Below are 21084 nucleotides of genomic sequence, written 5' to 3' on the forward strand. Positions count from 1 at the left end.
AGTGCAGTGGCACGATCTCAGCTCACTGAAACCTCCACCTCCCAGGTTCAAGCAGTTCTCCTGCCTCAGCCTCCTGAGTAGCTGGGATTACAGACAACGAGCCACCACACCCAGCTAATTTTTTAAATTTTTAGTAAAGATGGGGTTTCCTGACGTCTGGTGATCCACCCGCCTCAGCCTCCCAAAGTGCTGGGATTACAGGCGTGAACCATTGCACCTGGCCTGTTTTTCTTCATTTCTATACCACTACCTTTCCTGGCTCTCTTTTAAATTCCCTGAGAGGATGAATAGGTTGTTCTGTTACCATTTAGTAGGAAGCAGCCCTGCTGGGTGAGTTGTCAAGCCACGTCACCAAGGGGCTTCCAGCTGCAGTTTACGATTGAATCCTCTGATCTGTCTCCCACTAGATTCCACTATCGTTAGCTTCACTGTTACCAATGAGTGTGGGTCTGTTTTGTAGAAATGAATTTTATTTATTCGGATCTTTCAGAAATTGACACAAAATTGCAGTGAAGTTGAAGGCAACAGAAAATATTTTCAAACTGAAACACCCAGCCATCAGCTATTGTGGATACTGTCGAGAGCAAAAACCACCAGTGCCAATCAGCATCTGGTAAAGGAGGTTCTCCAGCTCGGTCCAATCCCTTCGTTTTTCTTGGCAAGTAAGAGGCTGTCTCCCATTTTTCAGGCAACCTTTTCATTATTTCTCAGCTCTTCTTTCAATGCACCACAAGAGGGCAGTGTTTTATCATATTCTCCTTGAATTATATAATACCAACAGTGGGACGAGATGACTTCCAGAAGTAGAAATTGACTATTATGCCAAAACTGTTCACCAAAGTTGATAAAACTCAAGTTTACAATTGTACCCCAAAGTCATGGGACTGGACCCCATCTCATGGTAAGTCATCAGTTTAGCAATGATAAAGAAGATAACCTTCCGAAAGTTTGTGTAGATCAGAAATAAAGTATTTTTTGTGGAAGGCTGTTTTTAAGTATTGAAGGTACTATTTCCTTTCTTGAATTCACATTGCAGATGTACGGTGTGAATTTACTGGGTTATCTCTGCAAACCTTAAAGTAGAAGATTGCAAGGGCCAGGTGCGGTGGCTCACGCCTGTAATCCCAGCACTTTGGGAGGCCGAGGCAGGCGGATCACCTGAGGTCAGGAGTTCGACACCAGCCTGGTCAACATGGTGAAACCCCGTCTCTACCAAAAATACAAAAATTAGCCAGTCATGATGGCAGGCGCCTGTCATCCCAGCTACTAGGGAGGCTGAGGCAGGAGAATCGCTGGAACCCGGGAGTCAGAGGTTGCAGTGAGCTGAGATCATGCCACTGCACTCCAGCCTAGGCAACACAGCAAGACTGTTTCAAAAAAAAATTTTTTTTTAATTAAAAATAAAGTAGATGACTGCAGTAAAGAAGAGGTTTATTAGCTCTTCCTTTCAAGGTATCTGTGTACTGTATAGAAACAATGAAAGTTGAAGAACAGTGATACTCGTGCTAGGCATATTAGTCACCGCATTGTAATTGAAAGCAAGAAATATCATAAGCAAGTGTTAGATTACTAACAAGTTAAGTCCCTTAGGGCAGGTAGATTCAGTCTTTTCTTTCTCAGAGCAATTCCTTTCTGCCATAAACTACAGAGAGGTGATTAATAGAACATCGGAGAATTGAATGATACCTAGCTAGACTTCACCCTAAAATTTTAGCCCTAAAAAGAGGAATTAAATTGTGTAGATGCCTTTAAAGAACATTTTCTAGCATCTTTCTACATCTTCCCTAAGTGGCCTCTTGAGCCCAGTTGGATTTTGGTTATATGCCATGATAGTAATCATAAGAATCAGTTACATTGAATAATAAAATGATCCCAAAATGCATGAATACAGTCGATTCCCTCTCCTATTTATTCCTTGTGGAAAAAGAAAAACCCAAATCTTAAAAAATAAAGCAAGTCAGGGAAGCCTGGAAAGACACCCAGATTTGATAACATGTTAGAAGGAAATCCAGTCTTAGGAATCTCATTTTCTGGCTTTGATCTGGTTGTCCGTTGGGATGGACTTGCCCAAGTGATGGCCCACAGAAAGGCCAAATTTCTTGTTTTTCTCCTCATCCTGTACCTCTTTTTTCATTAAGAATCCTGCCTGGAAGTTTAGGTCAAAGAGGCTGCTTGGAGCAAAATACAGTGGTGTCTCATCCCAAATATTCTCCAGGCGTTTCTTCCATCCTTCCAGGATCTGAATTCGGGCGTCTGCTGGAGTGTGCCCAATGCTATATGTCAGTTGAGGTTCTAAGACTTGGAAGCCACAGAAATGCAGAATGCCACTCTGAGGATACAAAAAGCACAGAGAGGTAAGTCAACCAATTCCGTGCAGTTGTACTATAAACGACAGAAGTTGGTCTGGGCTTCCCAGTAAGACACTCTGATGAGGAGGCCTCAGGCACCCTAGAGAATCAGTTCAGAGCTGGCGTCTCTCTCCTACCCTATACCTAGCTGTTACCAATTTTAGCCTTCTCAGGTGTGCTCTTCTTTAAATGCATAAACCCTTGAAACTGTGCCAACCTGAATCCTTTGCCAAGAAGGCTAGAAGTTTTCTTACTTTAGGGAGTCTCAGTTTCTTGGCAGGTGACTCACCAAGACCTGCGGTGGGTGCATTTCTCCACCTCTCCATATAACCAGATGGGTCTTTTTTTTTTTTCTTTCTTTTCCTTTTTTTTTTTTTTTTGAGGCAGAGTCTCGCTCAGTCGCCCAGGATGGAGTGCAGTGGCGCAATCTCGGCTTGCTGCAACCTCTGCCTCCTGGGTTCAAGCAATTCTCCTCCTGCCTCAGCCTCCTGAGTAGCTGTGACTATAGGCATGTACCATCATGCCCAGCTAATTTTTGTATCTTTAGTAGAGATAGGGTTTCACCATGTTTACCAGGCTGGTCTTGAACTCCTGACCTCAAGTGACCCACCAAAGTGCTGGTCTCCCAAAGTGCTGGGATTACAGGCCCAGATGAGTCTTGATAAATGATTTTCATAAGTGGCCTCTCATTGGCTCTTCTCTCCAACCTCCCTCTTTATAGAAATTATCCTGAGGGTCTGGTAACACCAATAAGCCCACCCCAGGCTTCAGTTTTATCCAGTTTTATCCATGTATAAACTGGCTAGACAAATTATTTCTTTTTTCTTTGAAACAGGGTCTCGCCCTGTATCCCAGGCTGGCATGCAGTGGTGTGATCATAGTTCGAGGCTCATCATACTGCAGCCTCGAACTCCTGGGTCTGTCGCCTTAGACTCCCAAGTAGCTGGGACCACAGGTGTATGCTAATTTTTTTTTTTTTTTTTTTTTTTTTTTTTTTTTTTTTTTTTAGAGAGGAGTTCTCACTATGTTGCCCAGGCTGGTCTCAAAGTCCTGGGCACAAGCGATCCTTCTGCCTCAGCCTCTGAGTAAATCATTTCTTAAATTGTCTTGGGCTCTAATAGTCTGTGAGACTGTATCAGCAACCTGGAGAAGGACAGGAAGGCTGGAGAGAGATGTCAGTCATCTGGCGAGACTGGGGCCCACGGCTAAACAAATCAAGGGTAGTGATTCACACTAGTCCTTGGCTGGGAGAGAATGCTGTTTGAACACACGCACGTGCAGGTGTATTTCACACACACAGGCACCCGGGAAGGCAGGCAAGTTCCTAAAGGAAGCTCCCGTCATTCTGAATCATGACCACGCTTTCATCTTCACAACTCAAGATCTATTTTCAGATGCTATCTTGAGGTTTTGAACTCCATAGAAGGCTCAATTAATGAATTCCCCTGAAGGTTCGTTGAAAATGAGGTACCTGGCCGGGTGCAGTGGCTCATGCCTGTAATCCCAGTACTTTGGGAGGCTGAGGCAGGAGGATCATTTGAGGTCAAGAGTTTGAAACCAGCTTGGCTAACATGGCAAGACCCCGTCTCTACTAAAAATACAAAAATTAGCTGAGTGTGGTGGCGGGCGCCTGTAATCCCAGCTACTCAGTAGGCTGAGGCAGGAGAATCGCTTGAACCCAGTGGGTAGAGGTTGCAGTGAGCCGAGATGGTGCCACTGCTGTCCAGCCTAGGTGACAGAGCGAGACTCCGTCTCAAAGAAAAAAAAAAGAAAAGAAAAGAAAATGAGGTACCTGAATTGGCCAGAGAATGACATTCATGTCCCCATGGATCCCTTGCAGAGAGTACATGGAGCCGCTGCCACCAGTGGTGATAGAAAGCACTGCCTTCTTACTCTGCAAAAGAAAAAAACAATAACAAACTTCATTCCCCTCCACATCCTCTTGTGACAAGAAGTTAATGAAACAGCTCCAGGGACAAGAACACACAAGTCTGTCCTATTTGCTGTTTATGTTACTTCATACTTTGGCTCCCCTGAGCTACACAGTATGACTCTGCAGACTAGACGGTCTACAGACCAGCGGCCTGGGGCAAACCAAGGATTCCAAACCCCCACGTGTGGCTCAGGGCGAGGCTGTCACCACATCCAAAATCAGTGCTTGCTGCTGGCTGCCTAGGTGGAGTTACTGGGCGTTCTCATCCATCCTCCCACGGGCTAGGCATGGCGTAGGACAAGCTCTTTCATCTGGAAGGTCTTGAAGGGTTCCCTGTGCAGGATTTGGGCCTCCGAAAAATGAAGACAGGCCTTTTTTTGTTTTTATTATGGAAATTTTTAACACACGTAAATGAGAAAATAGTACTGCATCTATCACTCATCTTCATCTCTCAGTATTTTGCCATTCTAGTTTTAGCTCGACCCATGACCCCCTTTTTCTCTGGAGCATTTTATTTTATTTTATTTTTTCATTTTTTTTTTCTCTGAGACAGAGTCTGGCTCTGTCACCCAGGCTGGGGTGCAGTGGCACCCTCTCGACTAACTGCAAACTGTCTCCCGGGTTCAAGTGATTCTCCAGCCTTAGCCTCCCAAGTAGTTGGGATTACAGGCGCTCACCACCACATCTGGCTAATTTTTGTTTTTGTTTTTGTTTTTGTTTTTGTTTTTGATATGGAGTCTTGCTCTCTCACTCAGGCTGGAGTGCAGTGGTGCGATCTCAGCTCACTGAAACCTCTGCCTTCCGGGTTCAAGCAATTATCTTGCCTCAGCCTCCCAAGTAGCTGGGACTACAGGTGCCCACCACCACGCCTGGCTAATTTTTTGTATTTTTAGTAGAGACGAGGTTTCACCGGATGGTTTCGATCTCCTGAACTCATGATCTGCCCGCCTTGGCCTCCCAAAGTGCTAGGATTACAGGTGTGAGCCACCACGCCTGGCCTTTTATTTTATTTTTTTAAGACGGAGTCTTGCTTTGTTGCCCAGGCTGGAGTGCAGTGGTGCGATCTTGGCTCACTGTAACCTCCACCTCCTGGGTTTCAAGCAATTCTCCTGCCTCAGCCTCCCAAGTAGCTGGGATTATAGGGGCCCACCACCACACCCAGCTAATTTTTGTATTTTTAGTAGAGATGGGGTTTTGCCATGTTGGCCAGACTGGTCTGAAACTCCTGACCTCAGGTGATCTGCCTGTCTTGGCCTCCCAAAGTGCTGAAATTCCAGGTGTGAGCCGCCATGCTCAGCCTCTGGAGCATTTTAAAACAAATCCCAAATATCATGTCATTCCATCTGTAAAAACTTGATCATGCATCTCTGCCAAAGGACCCGGAGCCTAGGCTTAGGATCTAATTGTGCTCAAAACCCTGCATCAGAGCCGGGCGCGGCGGCTCACACCTGTAATCCCAGCACATTGGGAGGCTGAGGGGGGTGGATCACCTGAGGTCAGGAGTTCAAGACCAGCCTAACCAATGTGGAGAAACCCTGTCTCTACTAAAAATACAAAATTAGCCAGGTGTGGTGGCCCATGCCTGTAATCCCAGCTATTCAGGAGGCTGAGGCAAGAGAATCGCTTGAACCCAGGAGGCAGAGGTTACAGTGAGCCGAGAATGCACCATTGCACTCCAGCCTGGGCGACAAGAGGGAAACTCCATCTCAAAAACAAAAAACAACAAACAACAAACAAACAAACAAAACCTGCATCAGGACAGACCACCCAGAAGCCGGCTGTCAGAGCATTCAGAACCATCTACCTACCTGGAAGGGTCCTTTGTCATACATGGCAGCGAGCGTGTAAGCAAACTCTCCTACGAACACTCGCTCAAACCAGCCTTTCAGAATGGCAGGGACTCCAAACCACTGTAGGGGGAACTGCAGGACAGAAGACATCATCAAGTTCAGACCAGAGGCTCCCCAAGCCCAGAAGGCGACTCGGGGTGCTGAGCTGCTCCCCATTATGGCTCTGTGGGGGAGCCCCTCTTCACGCCTTTCCCATTCCTCCTGGGGAGTTAGCACTTTAAGGAAAGAGATCATTATTGTCCTTGGTCAGCCAATTGGACAGTCTTCTTTTTCCCTGAAAATGCAAATATTGAGTGGGTCCAAGAAAGCTACATACACAGAAGACTTATTGATATGAAACTTGTTTGTATGAAATCACATTTGTCAGCAAAGTCTAAATAGCAAGGATTGCAAACAAGGTTTGCTTCAGGGTGTCGCCTCAATCAGTATTTTCCCAAGGGTTTGCTTTAGTAGGTGTGGTATCAACAATATGACTGTTGGCCAGGCGCAGTGGCGCACGCCTGTAATCCCAGCCCTTTGGGAGGCTGAGGCAGGTGGATCACTTGAGGGCAGGAGTTTGAGATCAGCCTGGCCAACATGGTGAAACCCCATCTCTACTAAAAATACCAAAATCAACCGGGTGTGGTGGTGGATGCCTGTAGTCCCAGCTACTCAGGCTGTTGAGGCAGGAGAATCACTTGAACCTGGGAGGTGGAGGTTACAGTGAGCCGAGATTGTGCCACTGCACTCCAGCCTGGGTGACAGAGTGAGACCCCATCGTGGAAAAAAATGAAGATAGGCCTTCCTCCTTTTATGACTGTCCCTTGTTATCATGGATGAAAAATCGTATCACTTAGAATAAACACAATCACTCAAAAATGCAAACTAATAATCAGTGTGATGGCCGAGTGCAGTTGCTCATGCCTATAATCCCAGTATTTTGGGAGGCCAAGGTGGGAGGACCACTTGAGCCCAAGAGTTTGAGACCAGCCTGGGCAACAAAGTGAGACTCTGTCTCTACAAAAAAATTTAAAAATTAGCCTGTTGTGGTGGTGCACATCTCTAGTCCTAGCTATGTGAGAGGCTGAGGCAGGACGATTGCTTGAGCCCCGGAGTTGGAGGCTACAGGGAGCTGTGATCACCACTGTATCCCAGCCTGGGTGACAGAGCAAGACTCCACCTCTAAATAATAATCATCATCGTCATCAATGTGGCTAGGCGCGGTTGCTCACGCCTTTAATTCAAGCACTTTTGGAGGCCAAGGTGGGTGGATCACTTGAGATCAGGAGTTTGAGACCAGCCTGGCCAACGTAGTGAAACCCTGTCTCTACTAAAAATACAACAATTAGTCGAGCATGGTGGCACATGCCTATAGTCCCAGCTACTTGGGAGACTGAGGCAGGAGAATGGCTTGAACCCGGGAGGCGGAGGTTGCAGTGAGCCGAGATCACGCCATTGCACTCTAGCCTAGGCAACAGAGCAAGACTCCATCTCAAAAACAAATAAATAAACAAATACATAAATAAATGAATAAAATGTTAAAAAATAAAAATAATAATTAATAATTAGTGTAACTAAGGTTCATCAGGGACTTCCCGTGAGAAAGTCTTATCTGACCTCTTATCCTAATAAAAGCAGAGCACGGACTCTACCAGGAGGTTTTCTTATCCTTGATTCATGATTTAAAGATAATCCTAGCCCTTTGGGAGGCCGAGGCAGGCGGATCACTTGAGCCCAAGAGTTTGAGACCAGCCTGGACAACGTGGTGAGACCCTATCCATACAAAAAAAATTTAAAAATTAGCATGGCATGGTGGCGTGCACCAATACTCCCAGCTATTCAGGAGACTGAGGTGGGAGGATCACTTGAGCCGAGGAGGTTGAGGCAGCAGTGAGCGGAGATCTTGCCACTGCACTCCATCCTGGGCGACCGTGAGACCTTGTCTCCAATTTAATTTTTTTTAAAGGCATCCTTTGGGGTACTGGCTAGTGGCATGTGGCTTTGATTCCTAGCAACAGGCCTGTGGGTAAAATAAAGGACTTCAAGGATTGGATGTTTTGTAGCTGACTGAATAACTAAAAAAAAAAAAAAAAAAAAAAAGAAAGAAAAAAAAAAAGCCACAGCCTATACCACCCTGTTCGTGGTTTCCAGGATCATATACATTCTATGTTCAATATCAAAAGACTGGCTGGAATTGGTAAAAGCAAAGTCATTGAGTACAGTCACATTTATAGGAAAGATCACTGACGAGATTCACGCATAATCCCAGTATTGTCTGCTAAATGGTAAGGCCGCTTCCCGAAGAAGAAAGGCTGTGGTTTGCTGCAGGAACACATTCAGCAGGGTTTCAAAGCCCCCTTCAGCTGGCAGGCTACAATGGCAGAGAAGTCAATGTGTCATGGATTATTCTACAAAGTATTTGGGATTTTTATGGAGAAAGGAGGAGAACTGCAAATTTTGAGAGTCCAACAGGAATCACTAACTGAAGGAATCGCTAACTGAAGGGGAGACTAAGTACATAGAAGAAAGCAAGCTCAAGGGTTGTACATCATCTATGCAGTTGCATTTCTTTCTCTCTCTTTTTTTTTTCTTTTTTTTTTGAGACGGAGTCTCGCTCTGTCGCCATGTCGCCAGGATGGGGTACAGTGGCACAATCTTGGCTCACTTCAACCTCCACATGCCAGGTTCAAGCAATTCTCCTGCCTCAGCCTCCAGAGTAACTGGGACTACAGGCACATGCCACCATGCCCAGCTAATTTTTGTAGTTTTAGTAGAGACCAGGTTTTACCATGTTGGCCATGATAGTCTCGAACTCCTGACCTCAAGTGATCCGCCTGCTTCGGCCTCCTAAAGTGCTGGGATTATAGGCGTGAGCCACCGCGCCTGGCCTTGCAGTTGCATTTACATATGCAACAGTAATACAGCCAGATTCCCAATATCTGTGAAATCCATGTAATACTGCACCTTTAAAGTAATCACCCTTATTTGCAGAGAATGCAGTAAAGTGGGTGACTGTTTAAGATCCCATAGCTAATTAGGTGACATGTCTAGGACAATAAGCATGCAAATGCCCCTGACACCACTTCCAATGTCCCCCCATACCTGGAATATCACAAGGTCTGCAGCTTCCAGCTTCTTTTGTTCAGCCACAATATCTGGGCTCAGACGGCCCTCTTTATAAGCCAGAGTAGATTCGGCAGCATACTGAAAGTTCGCAGGGTCCTTCAGTTTACCTGCAGAGAAGAAAAAGAGAGGCTGGGGCCAGAGGAGCCAAAGCCGGGCCAGAGGACCCACAGGCAAGGAGATCCGCAAAGAACTAATTAAAAAGGGGAGGAGGAACTCCTACCTGTGATGTCCTTTCTGGAAATGATGGGATTGAAGTTCATGGCATAGAGGTCCGACTCCGCCACCTCCCACCCTTTCTTCTTCAAAGCTGCTACAGCAGCCTCCTTCATGGCATAGTTGAAGGATGTCCTTTCTGAGTGAGCCAGTACGATCAGTGCTCTTTTGCCTACAGAGACACACACAAAGCACCCGGGGAAAACCCATTACCAACCAGCAAGCCTTCAGCTACAGGGGAGTTGCAGTCTGTAAAGGAGGGGGCGGCTTTGTTAGACATTAGGTTATTCCATTCCATCCCCTGCAGCCAGAAATGTATTTTCCCCTTAAAAGTACTGAAGATTAAAGGAAGGATTTAAATCAGTGGCTGATTTAATAAATAGTGTTGACAGCCGGACTCTGTGACTCACGCCTGTAATCCCAGCACTTTGGGAGGCCGAGGCGGGCGGATCACTTGAGGTCAGCAGTTCGAGACCAGCCTGGCCAACATGGTGAAACCCTGTCTCTACTAAAAACACAAAAATTAGCTGGGTGTGGTGGCGGGCACCTGTAATCCCAGCTACTCGGGAGGCTGAGGCAGGAGAATTGCTTGAACCTGGGAGGTGGAGGTTGCAGTGAGCCAAGATTGCACCAGTGCACTACAGTCTGGGTGACAAAGCAAGACTCTGTCTCAAAAAAAAAAAAAAAAGTGTTGGCATATCTAATGAGTTATCTGCATGAAAATAAGATGATTCCCCTAGAAAACTATTACAAGTTGACCATCCCAAATGGGAAAATCCAACATTTTTAAGTGCTGACATGACAAAGGAAATGCTCATTGGAGGATTTTGAATTTGGGATCCTCAACCAGTAAATATAATACAAATATTCCAAAATCCAAAAAAATCCGAAATTCAAAACATTTCTGGTCCCACGTATTTCAGATAAGAGATACTCAACCTGCATAGGTGTTAAAACTCAGTTAAGTGGTTTCCCTTGTCTGAGGGTAGTGGCTCAAAGGACACAAAAGGGACGTTGGGGTGCTGAATACATAATTTTTCAGTTTGTGAAAATCCAGTTAGAACTTGTGAGGGCTGGGTGCGGTGACTCATGCCTGTAGTCCCAGAGCTTTGGGAGGCCAAGGTAGGAGGACTGCTTGAGCCCAGGAGTTCGTGACCAGCCTGGGCAACATGGCGAAACCCTGTCTCTACAAAAAATGCATAATACAAAAAACTAGGGCCAGGCATGGTGGCTCAGCACTTTGGGATTCAGGTCAGGAGTTCAAGACCAACCTGGCCAAAATGGTGAAACCTCATCTCTACTAAAAAATACAAAAAGTAGCCAGGCATGGTGGCGCCACCTGTAATCCCAACTACTCGGGAGACTAAGGCAGAGAACTGCTTGAACCCGGGACGGAGAGGTTGCAGTGAGCCAAGATCGCACCACTACACTCCAGCCTGGGCAACAGAGTGAGACGACATCTCAAAAAAATAATAAAATAAAAAACTAGCTGGGCATGGTGACTCACATCTGTAATCCTAGCTATTTGGGAGGCTGAGGTGGGAGGATTGCTTAAGCCTGGGAGTTCGAGGCTGCAGTGAACTATGATTGAACCACTGAATGCCAGAGCGAGACCCTGTCTCTAAAAAATGAACTGGTGCATTTTTTAATGTGCCTATTGTAGTCACCAAAAAAATTTTTGGCTTTAATTACCCCACTAATATATCACATACAACCATAATTTCTAGTAGATTAAAGATCCAAAATTTTTAAATGAAACTATTTAAATACTAAAGGAAGAATGGTAGAATTTGTATAACCTCAGGGTAGAGAATCCTTTATTTAAAAAAAAAAAAAAATTCTGGGTGTGGCGCAGTGGCTCACGCTTGTAATCCCAGCACTTTGGGAGGCCGAGGCAGGTGGATCACCTGAGGTCAGGAGTTCGACACCAGCCTGGCCAACATGGTGAAACTCCTTATCTACTAAAACTACAAAAATTAGCCGGGCGTGGTGGTGGCCACCTGTAATCCCAGCTACTTGGGAGGCTGAGGCAGGAGAATCACTTGAACCCGGGAGGTGGAGGTTGCAGTGAGCCAAGATTACACCATTGCACTCCAGCCTGGGCAACAAGAGTGAGACTTTGTCTCAAAAAAAAAAAAAAAAAAAAAGTTTAGCAAAAAGCGCCATAAACAAAGTCAAAAGATACCCACTGGGAGAAGAAATTCGCACTTCTCATCACAGAGTTAAACTCCCAATGAATGCCCACAAATGATTAGAAAAGACAGTGCAATGGAAAAGTGGGTCAAGGATCCGAACACACTGTTCACAGAGCAGGAAAGGCAAATGACAACAAACAAATGGAAAGATGCTCTGCGTGGCCTGTCAGGAAAATCAAAATGAAAACAAGACATTTACCCATGAGTTGACATGGGTACCATGTTTACATTTACCATGAGTTTACATTTACCCACAAAATGTTACAAATAACACCCAGGGTTAAGATTGTACCAACAGAAAAACTGGCGTGTTACTGGTGGGAATATGAATCGCCTCAACTTTTAGGGAGAGCAATCAGGCAGAATCTCTTAAAACTTTAAAGACACATAAATCTTTTATCTCGCTCTCCAATTTGGAGGAATCTGTTCTACAGAGTAAAAGCATCAGGCTATGAGAGCCAAGGATGTGTATTACATCATGCTTTTCATTGGCAAAAATTAGCTATAACCTGATTGTCTATGGGGAACACTTTAATAAATTATGGGCACATCCACACTACAGGATATTTTGCTGTTAACAAGAATGAGTTGGCCAGGCACGGTTGCTTGAGCCTGTAATCCCAGCACTTTGGGAGGCTGAGGTGGGCGGGTCATACGATCAAGAGATCCAGACCATCCTGGCCAACATGGTGAAACCCTGTCTCTACAAAAATACAAAAATTAGCTGGACATGGTAGCGGGCACCTGTAATCCCAGCTATTTGGGAGGCTGAGGCAGGAGAATCGCTTGAATTTGGGAAGCAGAGGTTGCAGTGAGCCGAGATCGTGCCACTGCACTCCAGCCTGGGCAATAGAGTAAGACCCTGTCTCAGAAAAATCAATAAATAAAAGTAAAAAAATATTTTAAAAAGAATGAGTTAAACTGGCTGGGCGTGGTGGCACATGCCTGTAATCCCAGCTACTTGGAAGGCCAAGGTGGGCAGATCCCTTGAGGCCAGGAGTTGGAGACTAGACTGGGCAGCATAGTGACACCTTGTCACTAAAAAAAATTTTTTTAGAGACTGTTAAGCAGGTACAGTTGCTCAGGAGGCCAAGGTGGGAAGATTGCTTGAGCCCAGGAGTTCAAGACCAGCCTGTGCAACATGACAAAAGCGAAACCCCTTCTCTACAAAAAGTACAAAAATTAGCCAGGCATGGCGGCGCATGCCTGTAGTCCCAACTACTCAGGAGGCTGAGAGATGGGAGGATCACTTGAACCCAGGAGGTCGAGGCTGCAGTGATCTGTGATCGCCGCACTGTACTCCAGCCTGGGCGACAGAGGGAGACCCTGTCTCGAATAAACAAATTTTAAAAATTAAAAAAATTAAAATGGGCCGGGCGCGGTGGCTCAAGCCTGTAATCCCAGCACTTTGGGAGGCCGAGACGGGCGGATCATGAGGTCAGGAGATTGAGACCATCCTGGCTAATACGGTGAAACCCCGTCTCTACTAAAAATACAAAAAACTAGCCGGGCGAAGTGGCGGGTGCCTGTAGTCCCAGCTACTCGGGAGGCTGAGGCAGGAGAATGGCGTGAACCCGGGAGGAGGAGCTTGCAGTGAGCTGAGATCCGGCCACTGCACTCTAGCCTGGGTGACAGAGCAAGACTCCGTCTCAAAAAAAAAAAAAAAAAAAAAAAATTAAAATGAATTTACTATATGTAGTGACTCAAAAAGATATCCATGATATATTATTAACTGATAAAAAGGCAAGTGAATATGAATCCATTTTTATTTAAAATGAAAGAAGTGAGAGGAAGGGAGAGAGAGAGGGAAGGGAAGGAAGAAAAAGAAAATACAAAAAAAAGAAAAAAAAAGAAATGACACATATTTGTATGTAGATTTGCAGCACGTTGGTATGAGGGGGAGAAATGTGGAACAATCACATTAAATTTTTTTCTTTTTTTTTGAGACACAGTCTCACTCTGTTGCCCAGACTGGAGTGCAGTGGCATGATCTCAGCTCACTGCAACCTCCGCCTCTTGGGTTCAAGCGATTCTCCTGCCTCAGCATCCCCAGTAGCTGGGATTACAGGTATGAGCCACCGCGCCCAGCAGATCACATTAAACTATTAACAGCTCAGGCCGGGCGCGGTGGCTCAAGCCTGTAATCCCAGCACTTTGGGAGGCCGAGACGGGCGGATCACGAGGTCAGGAGATCGAGACCATCCTGGCTAACACCGTGAAACCCCGTCTCTACTAAAAATACAAAAAAAAAACTAGCCGGGCGAGGTGGCGGGCGCCTGTAGTCCCAGCTACTCCGGAGGCTGAGGCAGGAGAATGGCCTAAACCCGGGAGGCGGAGCTTGCAGTGAGCTGAGATCCGGCCACTGCACTCCAGCCCGGGCTACAGAGCAAGACTCCGTCTCAAAAAAAAAAAAAAAAAAAAAAAAAAAAAAAAAAAAAAAAACTATTAACAGCTCAGCTTCCTTTATAAGTAAGAAATGGCAAAGGGTACAGGTAGAAGGGAAATGGGCCTCTTTTATATTAACAAGGTTGTCAGAGGCAGCATGCTTCAATTTGCAAGAACAGTATTTAGTGGATCCTTATAATATGCTAGGCACTGCTCTCAGTGCTTTGCATTCCTTTTTTTCTTTTTCTGAGACAGGGTCTCGATCTGTTGCCCAGGCTGGAATGCAGTGGCATGATCTCAGGTCACTGCAGCCTTGACCTCTCAGGCTCAAGTGATCCTCCCACCTCAGCCTCCTGAGTAGCTGGGACTACAGGTGTGTGCCACCACACCTAATTTTTGTTTTGTAGAGACAGGGTTTTGCCACGTTGCCCAGGCTGGTCTCAAACTCCTGGACTCGAGCAATTTTGCCTGCCTCAGCCTCCCACAATGTTGGGATTTTAGGTGTGAGCCACCACGCCTGGCCTGCACTTTCTTCCTTTGTCAGGGCAACCTGCTGTGTTTTAAATACGTCGCCTCCAAAATTCAGGTGCTGCCAATGTGAGAGTATTAACAGATGGGACCTGTGAGAGGTGATTAGGTGAGGGGGTCTCCTTCCTCGTGAGCGGGATTAAGGCCCTCATAAAAGAGACTTTGCCCAGCACGGGGCTCACCTGCCCTTCCACCTTCTACTTCCCACCATCCGTGTAAGGACGCAGCATTCCTCCAAATGCAGCTCTCACCAGACAACCAAACCTGCCAGCACCTTGATCTCGGACTTCCCAGCTTCCAGAACGGTGAGAAATCAATTTCTCTTTTTTATTAACTACCTAGTCCCAAGTATTATGTAGGGAGGCACAAAATAGACTGAGACACACCCTATGAGGTCAATACCATGAGTAGCCCCATATTATAGATGAGAAAACTGAGGCACAGGAGAGAAGCAAGTTACCCAAGTGTGTAGTCATTAAGTGGTGAAACTGGAATAATTTAAAAATGTAGAGAGTGGCTGGGCGTAGTGGCTCACACCTGCAATCCCAGCACTTTGGGAGGTCGAGGCAGGCAGCTTGCTTGAGCCTGGGAGTTTGAGACCAGCCTGGCCAACATGGAGAAACCCCGTTTCTACCAAAAAAAAAAAAAAAAAAAAAAAAAAAAAAAAAAAATTAGCTGGGCATGGTGGTGTGGGCACCTGTAGTTCCAGCTACTCAGGAGGCTGAAGTGGGAAGATCGCTTGAGCCAGGGAGGTGGAGGTTGCAGTGGGCCAAGATCACACCACTGTACTCCAGCCTGGGCAACAGTAAGACTTACAAACAACAGTGTGCAAGGGCATAGAGCGAAGTGCCAGAGAAAGGACGCTTACTCCCACAGTTGCTCCTGATAGCGTGCACTGCTACTTCACACCCTACCATGAACAGTGGGTGCAGCTGGGAGAAGAAAATGCCTGCAACTTTTTGTGGGGGCAGAGGGGGGATGGAGTCTTGCTCTGTGGCCTAGGCTGGAGTGCAGTGGCACGATCACGGTTCACATCAACTTCTGACTCCCGGGTTCAAGCAATTCTCCTTCCTCAGCCTCCTAACTAGCTGGGACTACAGGCGTGTGCCACCATGCCCAGCTAATTTTTTGTATTTTTTTTTAGTAGAGACAGGGTTTCACCATGTTAGCCAGGATAGTCTCGATCTCCTAACCTCATGATCCACCTGCCTTGGCCTCCCAAAGTGCTGGGATTACAGGCGTGAGCCACTGCGCCCAGCTGGCATCTGCAACGTTTTTGCACCATTAATGAATAACTACAAATGACTAAAATAACTAGAAAGGCGCATTTAAGCCTTAAGCTCTCTTCCTGCTTTTATTATTGACCACACCTAGCAAGGGAGGTGCCTCTTGGGCTAAATTCAGCCAAGTGTAACTTTCAGGGCCCAGTATGCCAAACCAGGGGATTTCCAAACTTGGTCCTGAGGTTTTGGACTCTTGAAACTAAGATTCAGTGCAGTAGGTGTTTGATGGTGATTTACATGCGCTGGAAATGACTGACTTGCTTTGGATAGCCTGGGAAAAGGGAAAGGCAGCTCTGAGGCCACCTCAACAAATTCCTACCTCTTAACCCATGCATTTAACACGATTGGGAGGCAGGTGAGCATATCAAGCTCTAACAGGCATTTTCTTTGCAATTTACCTCGCGGTTAGTCTTATCAGTGTTTACTGAACACCGCTCTGACAGTTTTTATTTTATTGACTTCTCATCAACGTGAACAAGCATTTTCTAAGTAGTGAGACAGTCAAGGTACTTCTCGGAAAATGAACAAGTCAGAATATCCATCTCTTGATCTTTCAAGGAGCTCAGATAATAGCTATAAGCATGCCTGTCACTTTACAATTTTTCATGTAAGGCAACACACAAACAGGAATAATATATTTGTAACAAATATAACCACCAAAGTGCAGTACCTGGAATACGTAGATCCCCAAAACAACTCAAAAGAAAAATGGTCAAAAGAAGGTGGGTGGGGCGCGGTGGTTCACACCTATAATCTCAGCACTTTGGGAGGCCAAGGCGGGCAGATCACCTCATGCCAGGAGTTCAAGACCAGCCTGGTCAACATGGTGAAACCCTGTCTCTACTAAAAATGCAAAAAAAAATTAGCCAGGCGAGGTGGCGGGCGCCTGTAATCCCAGCTACTCGGGAGGCTGAGGCAGGAGAATCGCTTGAACCCAAGAGGCGAAGGTTGCAATGAGCTGAGATTTCACCACTGCACTCCAGCCTGGGCAGCAGAGCAAGCCTCTGTCTCAAACAAACAAACAGACAGATGGTTGTGAATAGGCAATTAACAGAAAAGAAGTTTTCTGGGCCTGGAGGGTTCATTTTCCCTTCCTGCCACTTAACTAGCTGAGCAACATGACCTGGGAGGAGTTACACTACTAGAGTTTACCCTGAGAGAGGCCACAGGATGCACACACAGATAACCTCTTCAGGGTAGAGTGGCATTAGTGTGTTAGGAGAGGTAAGGGACAAAGTTCAACAGAGGGCTGGGCGCGGTGGCTCATGCCTGTAACCGCAGCACTTTGGGAGGCCGAGGCGGGTGGATCACTTGAGGTCAGGAGCTAGAGACCAGCCTGACCAACATGGTGAAACCCCCGTCTCTACTAAATATACAAAAATTAGCTGGGCGTGGTGGCGTGCACCTGTAATCCTAGCTACTGGGGAGGCTGCAGCACAAGAATCGCTTGAACCTGGGAAGTGCACACCACTGCACTACAGTCTGGACAACAGAGTGAGACTCTGTCTCAAAAAAAACTTCCACAGAGGAAAACTTCAGGACTTCGGGGCTGGCCCGTTAGGAAAGGCCCTCAGAGGAGCTTGCCATTTGAGCTGAATCTTGGTCTTGAACTCCTGGCCTCAAGCAGTCCTCCTGCCTCAGCCTCCCAAAAGTGCTGGGGTTACAGGTATGAGCCACCACACCCAGCCAAAAACAATATTTTTTAGCCAGGTTTCAAGTTCTGCTTTGACCAAAAAAATTAGCTGAGTGTGGTGGCACACACCTGTAGTCCCAGCTACTCAGGGGGCAAAGATGGGACTATCACTTGAGCCCAGGAGGTCAAGGCTGAAGTGAGCCCTGATCATGCCACTGCACTCCAGCCTGGGCAGCAGAGCAAGACCCTGTCTCAAAAAGAAAAAAAGAAGTATGTTAAAGGTAAGACTTTGTATCAGTTTCATGCATTCTCCTTCTGCCTTCTCTCTTCACTTGAGTGCTCCAGGGAACATGAGTGCGAATCAGACACATCTATTAGTTGCAAACAAAAAACCTGGATGCTTTAGTGAACCTCAAGATTTGGTTAGCCGGGTACAGCTAAAACTAATGATACAAGATCCAAGTCTTCCTTTTTTCCCTCATTACCAGCTCTCTTTTTTGTGTTTAAGCTACGCATAAATACAGAACATTCTGTAAGACTGGAAAGTCAGGAAACAGTTCCTGCCCTAGTATTGGAGGAGAGGGTGCCTGTGCCTCGGGGAGCTTAAGAAAGAAATACAAAGGAAATAGCAACCACCGTGTATGCGGCAAGCCTCTCAGGTAAGAATCTATTCCCTGCTGTCTCTGCCAGCAACTCATTCTGGGCTACCAATCCCCTGCTTAGTCCCTTTCTCAGAGATTCTGATAATTTCAGTCGGTCAATTGCAAGGGCAATCTCTTCCTCCACTCACTTTGACCAAGATGGGCTTCTGTGTGTGCACGTGCATTTTTAGAGGCAGGACCAGGTTCACAGGGAAAGAAATTACAAAACGCAGGACTGTGCCCCAGATGAGGCAACAGCTTTCTAAATCTTAGCGCTGTCCAGTCTCAGAGTGAGATTATTTGGGAAATAGCTCTCAGTCCCTGCAGTTGTCTCAGCTGGTTATTTATGCCTTGGGTGGAGCTGGGTTGACCTCTAAGTTCCCCTAGGGTTGATGGCCGAGTGGGGAGGCTCTATCACTGAAATGGACCCAATACTAGAAATGGATCCAGAACGACCTGATCAGGTTTGCCTAATCCAAGGGCCTCAATGGAAAATACCTCCCAAGGCCCGGCACGGCTGCTCACGTCAGTAATCCCAGCACTTGGGGAGGACGAGGTGGGCGGATCACCTGAGGTCGGGAGTTTGAGACCACGCTGGCCAACATGGCGAAACCCCGTCTCTACTAAAAATATTAAAACTAGCTATGCATGGTGGCGCACTCCTGTAATCCCAGCTACTCGGGAGGCTGAGATGGGAGAATCGCTTGAACCCGGGAGGCGGAAGTTGCGGTGAGCTGAGATAGCACCATTGCACTCCAGCCTGGGCGACAAGAGCAAAGCTCAGTCTCAAAACAAAACAATACAAAACAAAACAACAAAACCTGAGCCTGGCAGCTTGGAGCCGGTTCTGGTCTCTGTCAAACTAAAGGTATCGGTTTCCTCCACTCCTGTCCACCAATCACCAGATATTCTCATTTTCTTCAGAAGCTCGGAATCCACATTTTTAAGTGAAATCACCCATTTTAATGTTTGCAACTTAATTCAAATTGGTTTAAATACTATAGCCCGAAAGAGGTATGGGCTGTGACCGTAAGCCTGATTTGGCCTCCAGCGGCCAGTTTCTGACCCCAGTTTTGGAGGGAATTCCTGCGTCCAAGGTCAGGTTTCTCCTAAATGCCCACTGGAGTTCGTGGGGGTGGAGTGAGGAAGGATCCACGACTCCGGATACAAACAGAAGCTCTCCTTCTCCCGGAGTCCCATCAAGGCTCATCCCAGGACCCTAATCTCTTCCCTTTGTGGGTTTTGACTCAAGGAACAAAACTCAGGGCCAAACCCATACAACCTCCTCCACAGGCACCAGGACTCCGGAGACCAAGCGCCTCGCCCTTTCCAGCACTCACCGACCATGGCGCTGGTGCAGTCCAGGGCGCTGATTGGCTGGACTCGTGCTTGCCGGGGCGACCCTGGCCCGGACTAGGCTCTCACTGGGCCGGGCGATTCCAGCGGCGGCAACCTTGCAGGAGTCGTGTGTGTGGTGCGCGGTGCAGTCTCTCTCATATATCCTGCGCGGCTCATTTGAGTTGGACGTCAACAAGGGCGGGACCCAACGCCTGGATCCTGAGGTGCTGGGCTAGAGGATGCCAAGGCTGCAGCTCCAGGAAGGGAGGGAGCCTGGGGGGTGAAGGAGGAGCCCCTCCACTCCCACCCGCCCCGCCTGAGCAACTGGTGGAAGTCAAGAAAAGTCTCTGGGGGCTGGAAGAGGGGTTCGTGGGGGTGTGTGACAGAGGCCTCAAAAATCTGGCTGAAGGGGCTAAGGCAAGCCCATCTGCGCACTGTGCCCTGAGGTGCAAGGGGATGCAGGGTGGAAGTTGTTCCCAAGAGAGTCCAGGGATCGAGTGGGCCTGCCCTTTGAGCCTTGGCACGAAGTGGAGCAGAAAAAAAGCCGGATGCAGATTACTGTGGTGCCCCAGGCTCAGATTCTGCTGAGTCACTGTGACTGTGGATTTGGAAGGCTGAGAGCACTGGGGAGACATGTTCCGTGGAGATGAATTTGTTTCTTCCTTTGCAAGATTCAGATTCTGCACTTGGGGGCCCATACAACACACTTCCCTGGGTGCATGCCGCTGCACCACCCCTGCTCCTCAAGGCAGGTAATGGGGGAACTAATTGGTTTTGTTTCCCATGAGCTAAAGCAAGGCTGGTGTGGAGATAGCAGTTATAGGGAGGCATATTAAAGAATAGCCAAAACGGAGCCAGGCGCGGTGGCTCATGCCTATAATCCCAGCACTTTGGGAGGCTGAGGTGGGCGGATCACCTGAGGTCATGAGTTCGAGACCAGCCTGGCCAACCTGGGGAAACCCTGTCTGTACTAAAAATACAAAAATTAGCCGGGCATGATGGCGGGCGCCTGTAGTCCCAGCTACTCGGGAGGCAGAGGCGGGAGAATCGCTTGAACCCAGGAGGCGGAGGTTGCAGTGGATCGAGATCGAGCCACTGCACTCCCACCTGGGTGACCAAGCGAGACTCCGTCTCCAAAAAAAAATCTCTATAAAGAAAAAGTTAAAGATGTCAATGAAGGAAAAAGAACTAGAGCTTTAAAGTAGTAATGAACCATCACAAGAATTACAGATGGGGAAGGTGAGGATGACACAGGGCCCTTCCATTGTCCCTCCAGTGCAAAAGTTAAGGAGGTACCAGAATACTGGTGTCCAACTCCCGACTTTAGGTGATCCTAGCAGCTCAGCCTCCCAAAGTGCTGGGATTACAGGCATGAGCTACCGCGCCGGGCCCCATCATGACATTTTTGCATTCATTTTGATGCAACAAGAGAGGACTGTGTATTTACGAATTATTTTGGGAGGCCTAGGCAGGAGGATCACTTGAGCCCAGGAGTTTGCAATAAGCCTGAGCAACAAAGTGAGACCCCATCTGACAAAATAGTATAAAAGGACCTTTTAAAAAAGGGCTAGGCAGCCCTGTCCAATAGAACTTTTCCTATCTGTGCTGCCCAAGTAAGGTAGCCGCAAGCTT

General features: G+C 47.1%; 1 protein-coding gene across 1 annotated transcript; it reads right to left on the reverse strand.

The window, feature by feature from the left end:
• Window positions 1-455: 455 nt before the first annotated feature.
• Window positions 456-19974, reverse strand: NQO1 (NAD(P)H quinone dehydrogenase 1). Its single transcript, XM_050773380.1, has 6 exons — window positions 19455-19974; window positions 9457-9621; window positions 9213-9343; window positions 6090-6203; window positions 4141-4242; window positions 456-2329 (listed from the first exon to the last, which is right to left on the reverse strand). The coding sequence occupies exons 1-6, from the start codon at window positions 19459-19461 to the stop codon at window positions 2024-2026; spliced, it is 825 nt and encodes a 274-aa protein (XP_050629337.1). The 5' UTR covers window positions 19462-19974; the 3' UTR covers window positions 456-2023.
• Window positions 19975-21084: the final 1110 nt, after the last annotated feature.

The sequence above is a fragment of the Macaca thibetana genome, chromosome 20 (assembly GCF_024542745.1).
Source record: "Macaca thibetana thibetana isolate TM-01 chromosome 20, ASM2454274v1, whole genome shotgun sequence".
NCBI classification, from domain to species: domain Eukaryota; kingdom Metazoa; phylum Chordata; class Mammalia; order Primates; family Cercopithecidae; genus Macaca; species Macaca thibetana.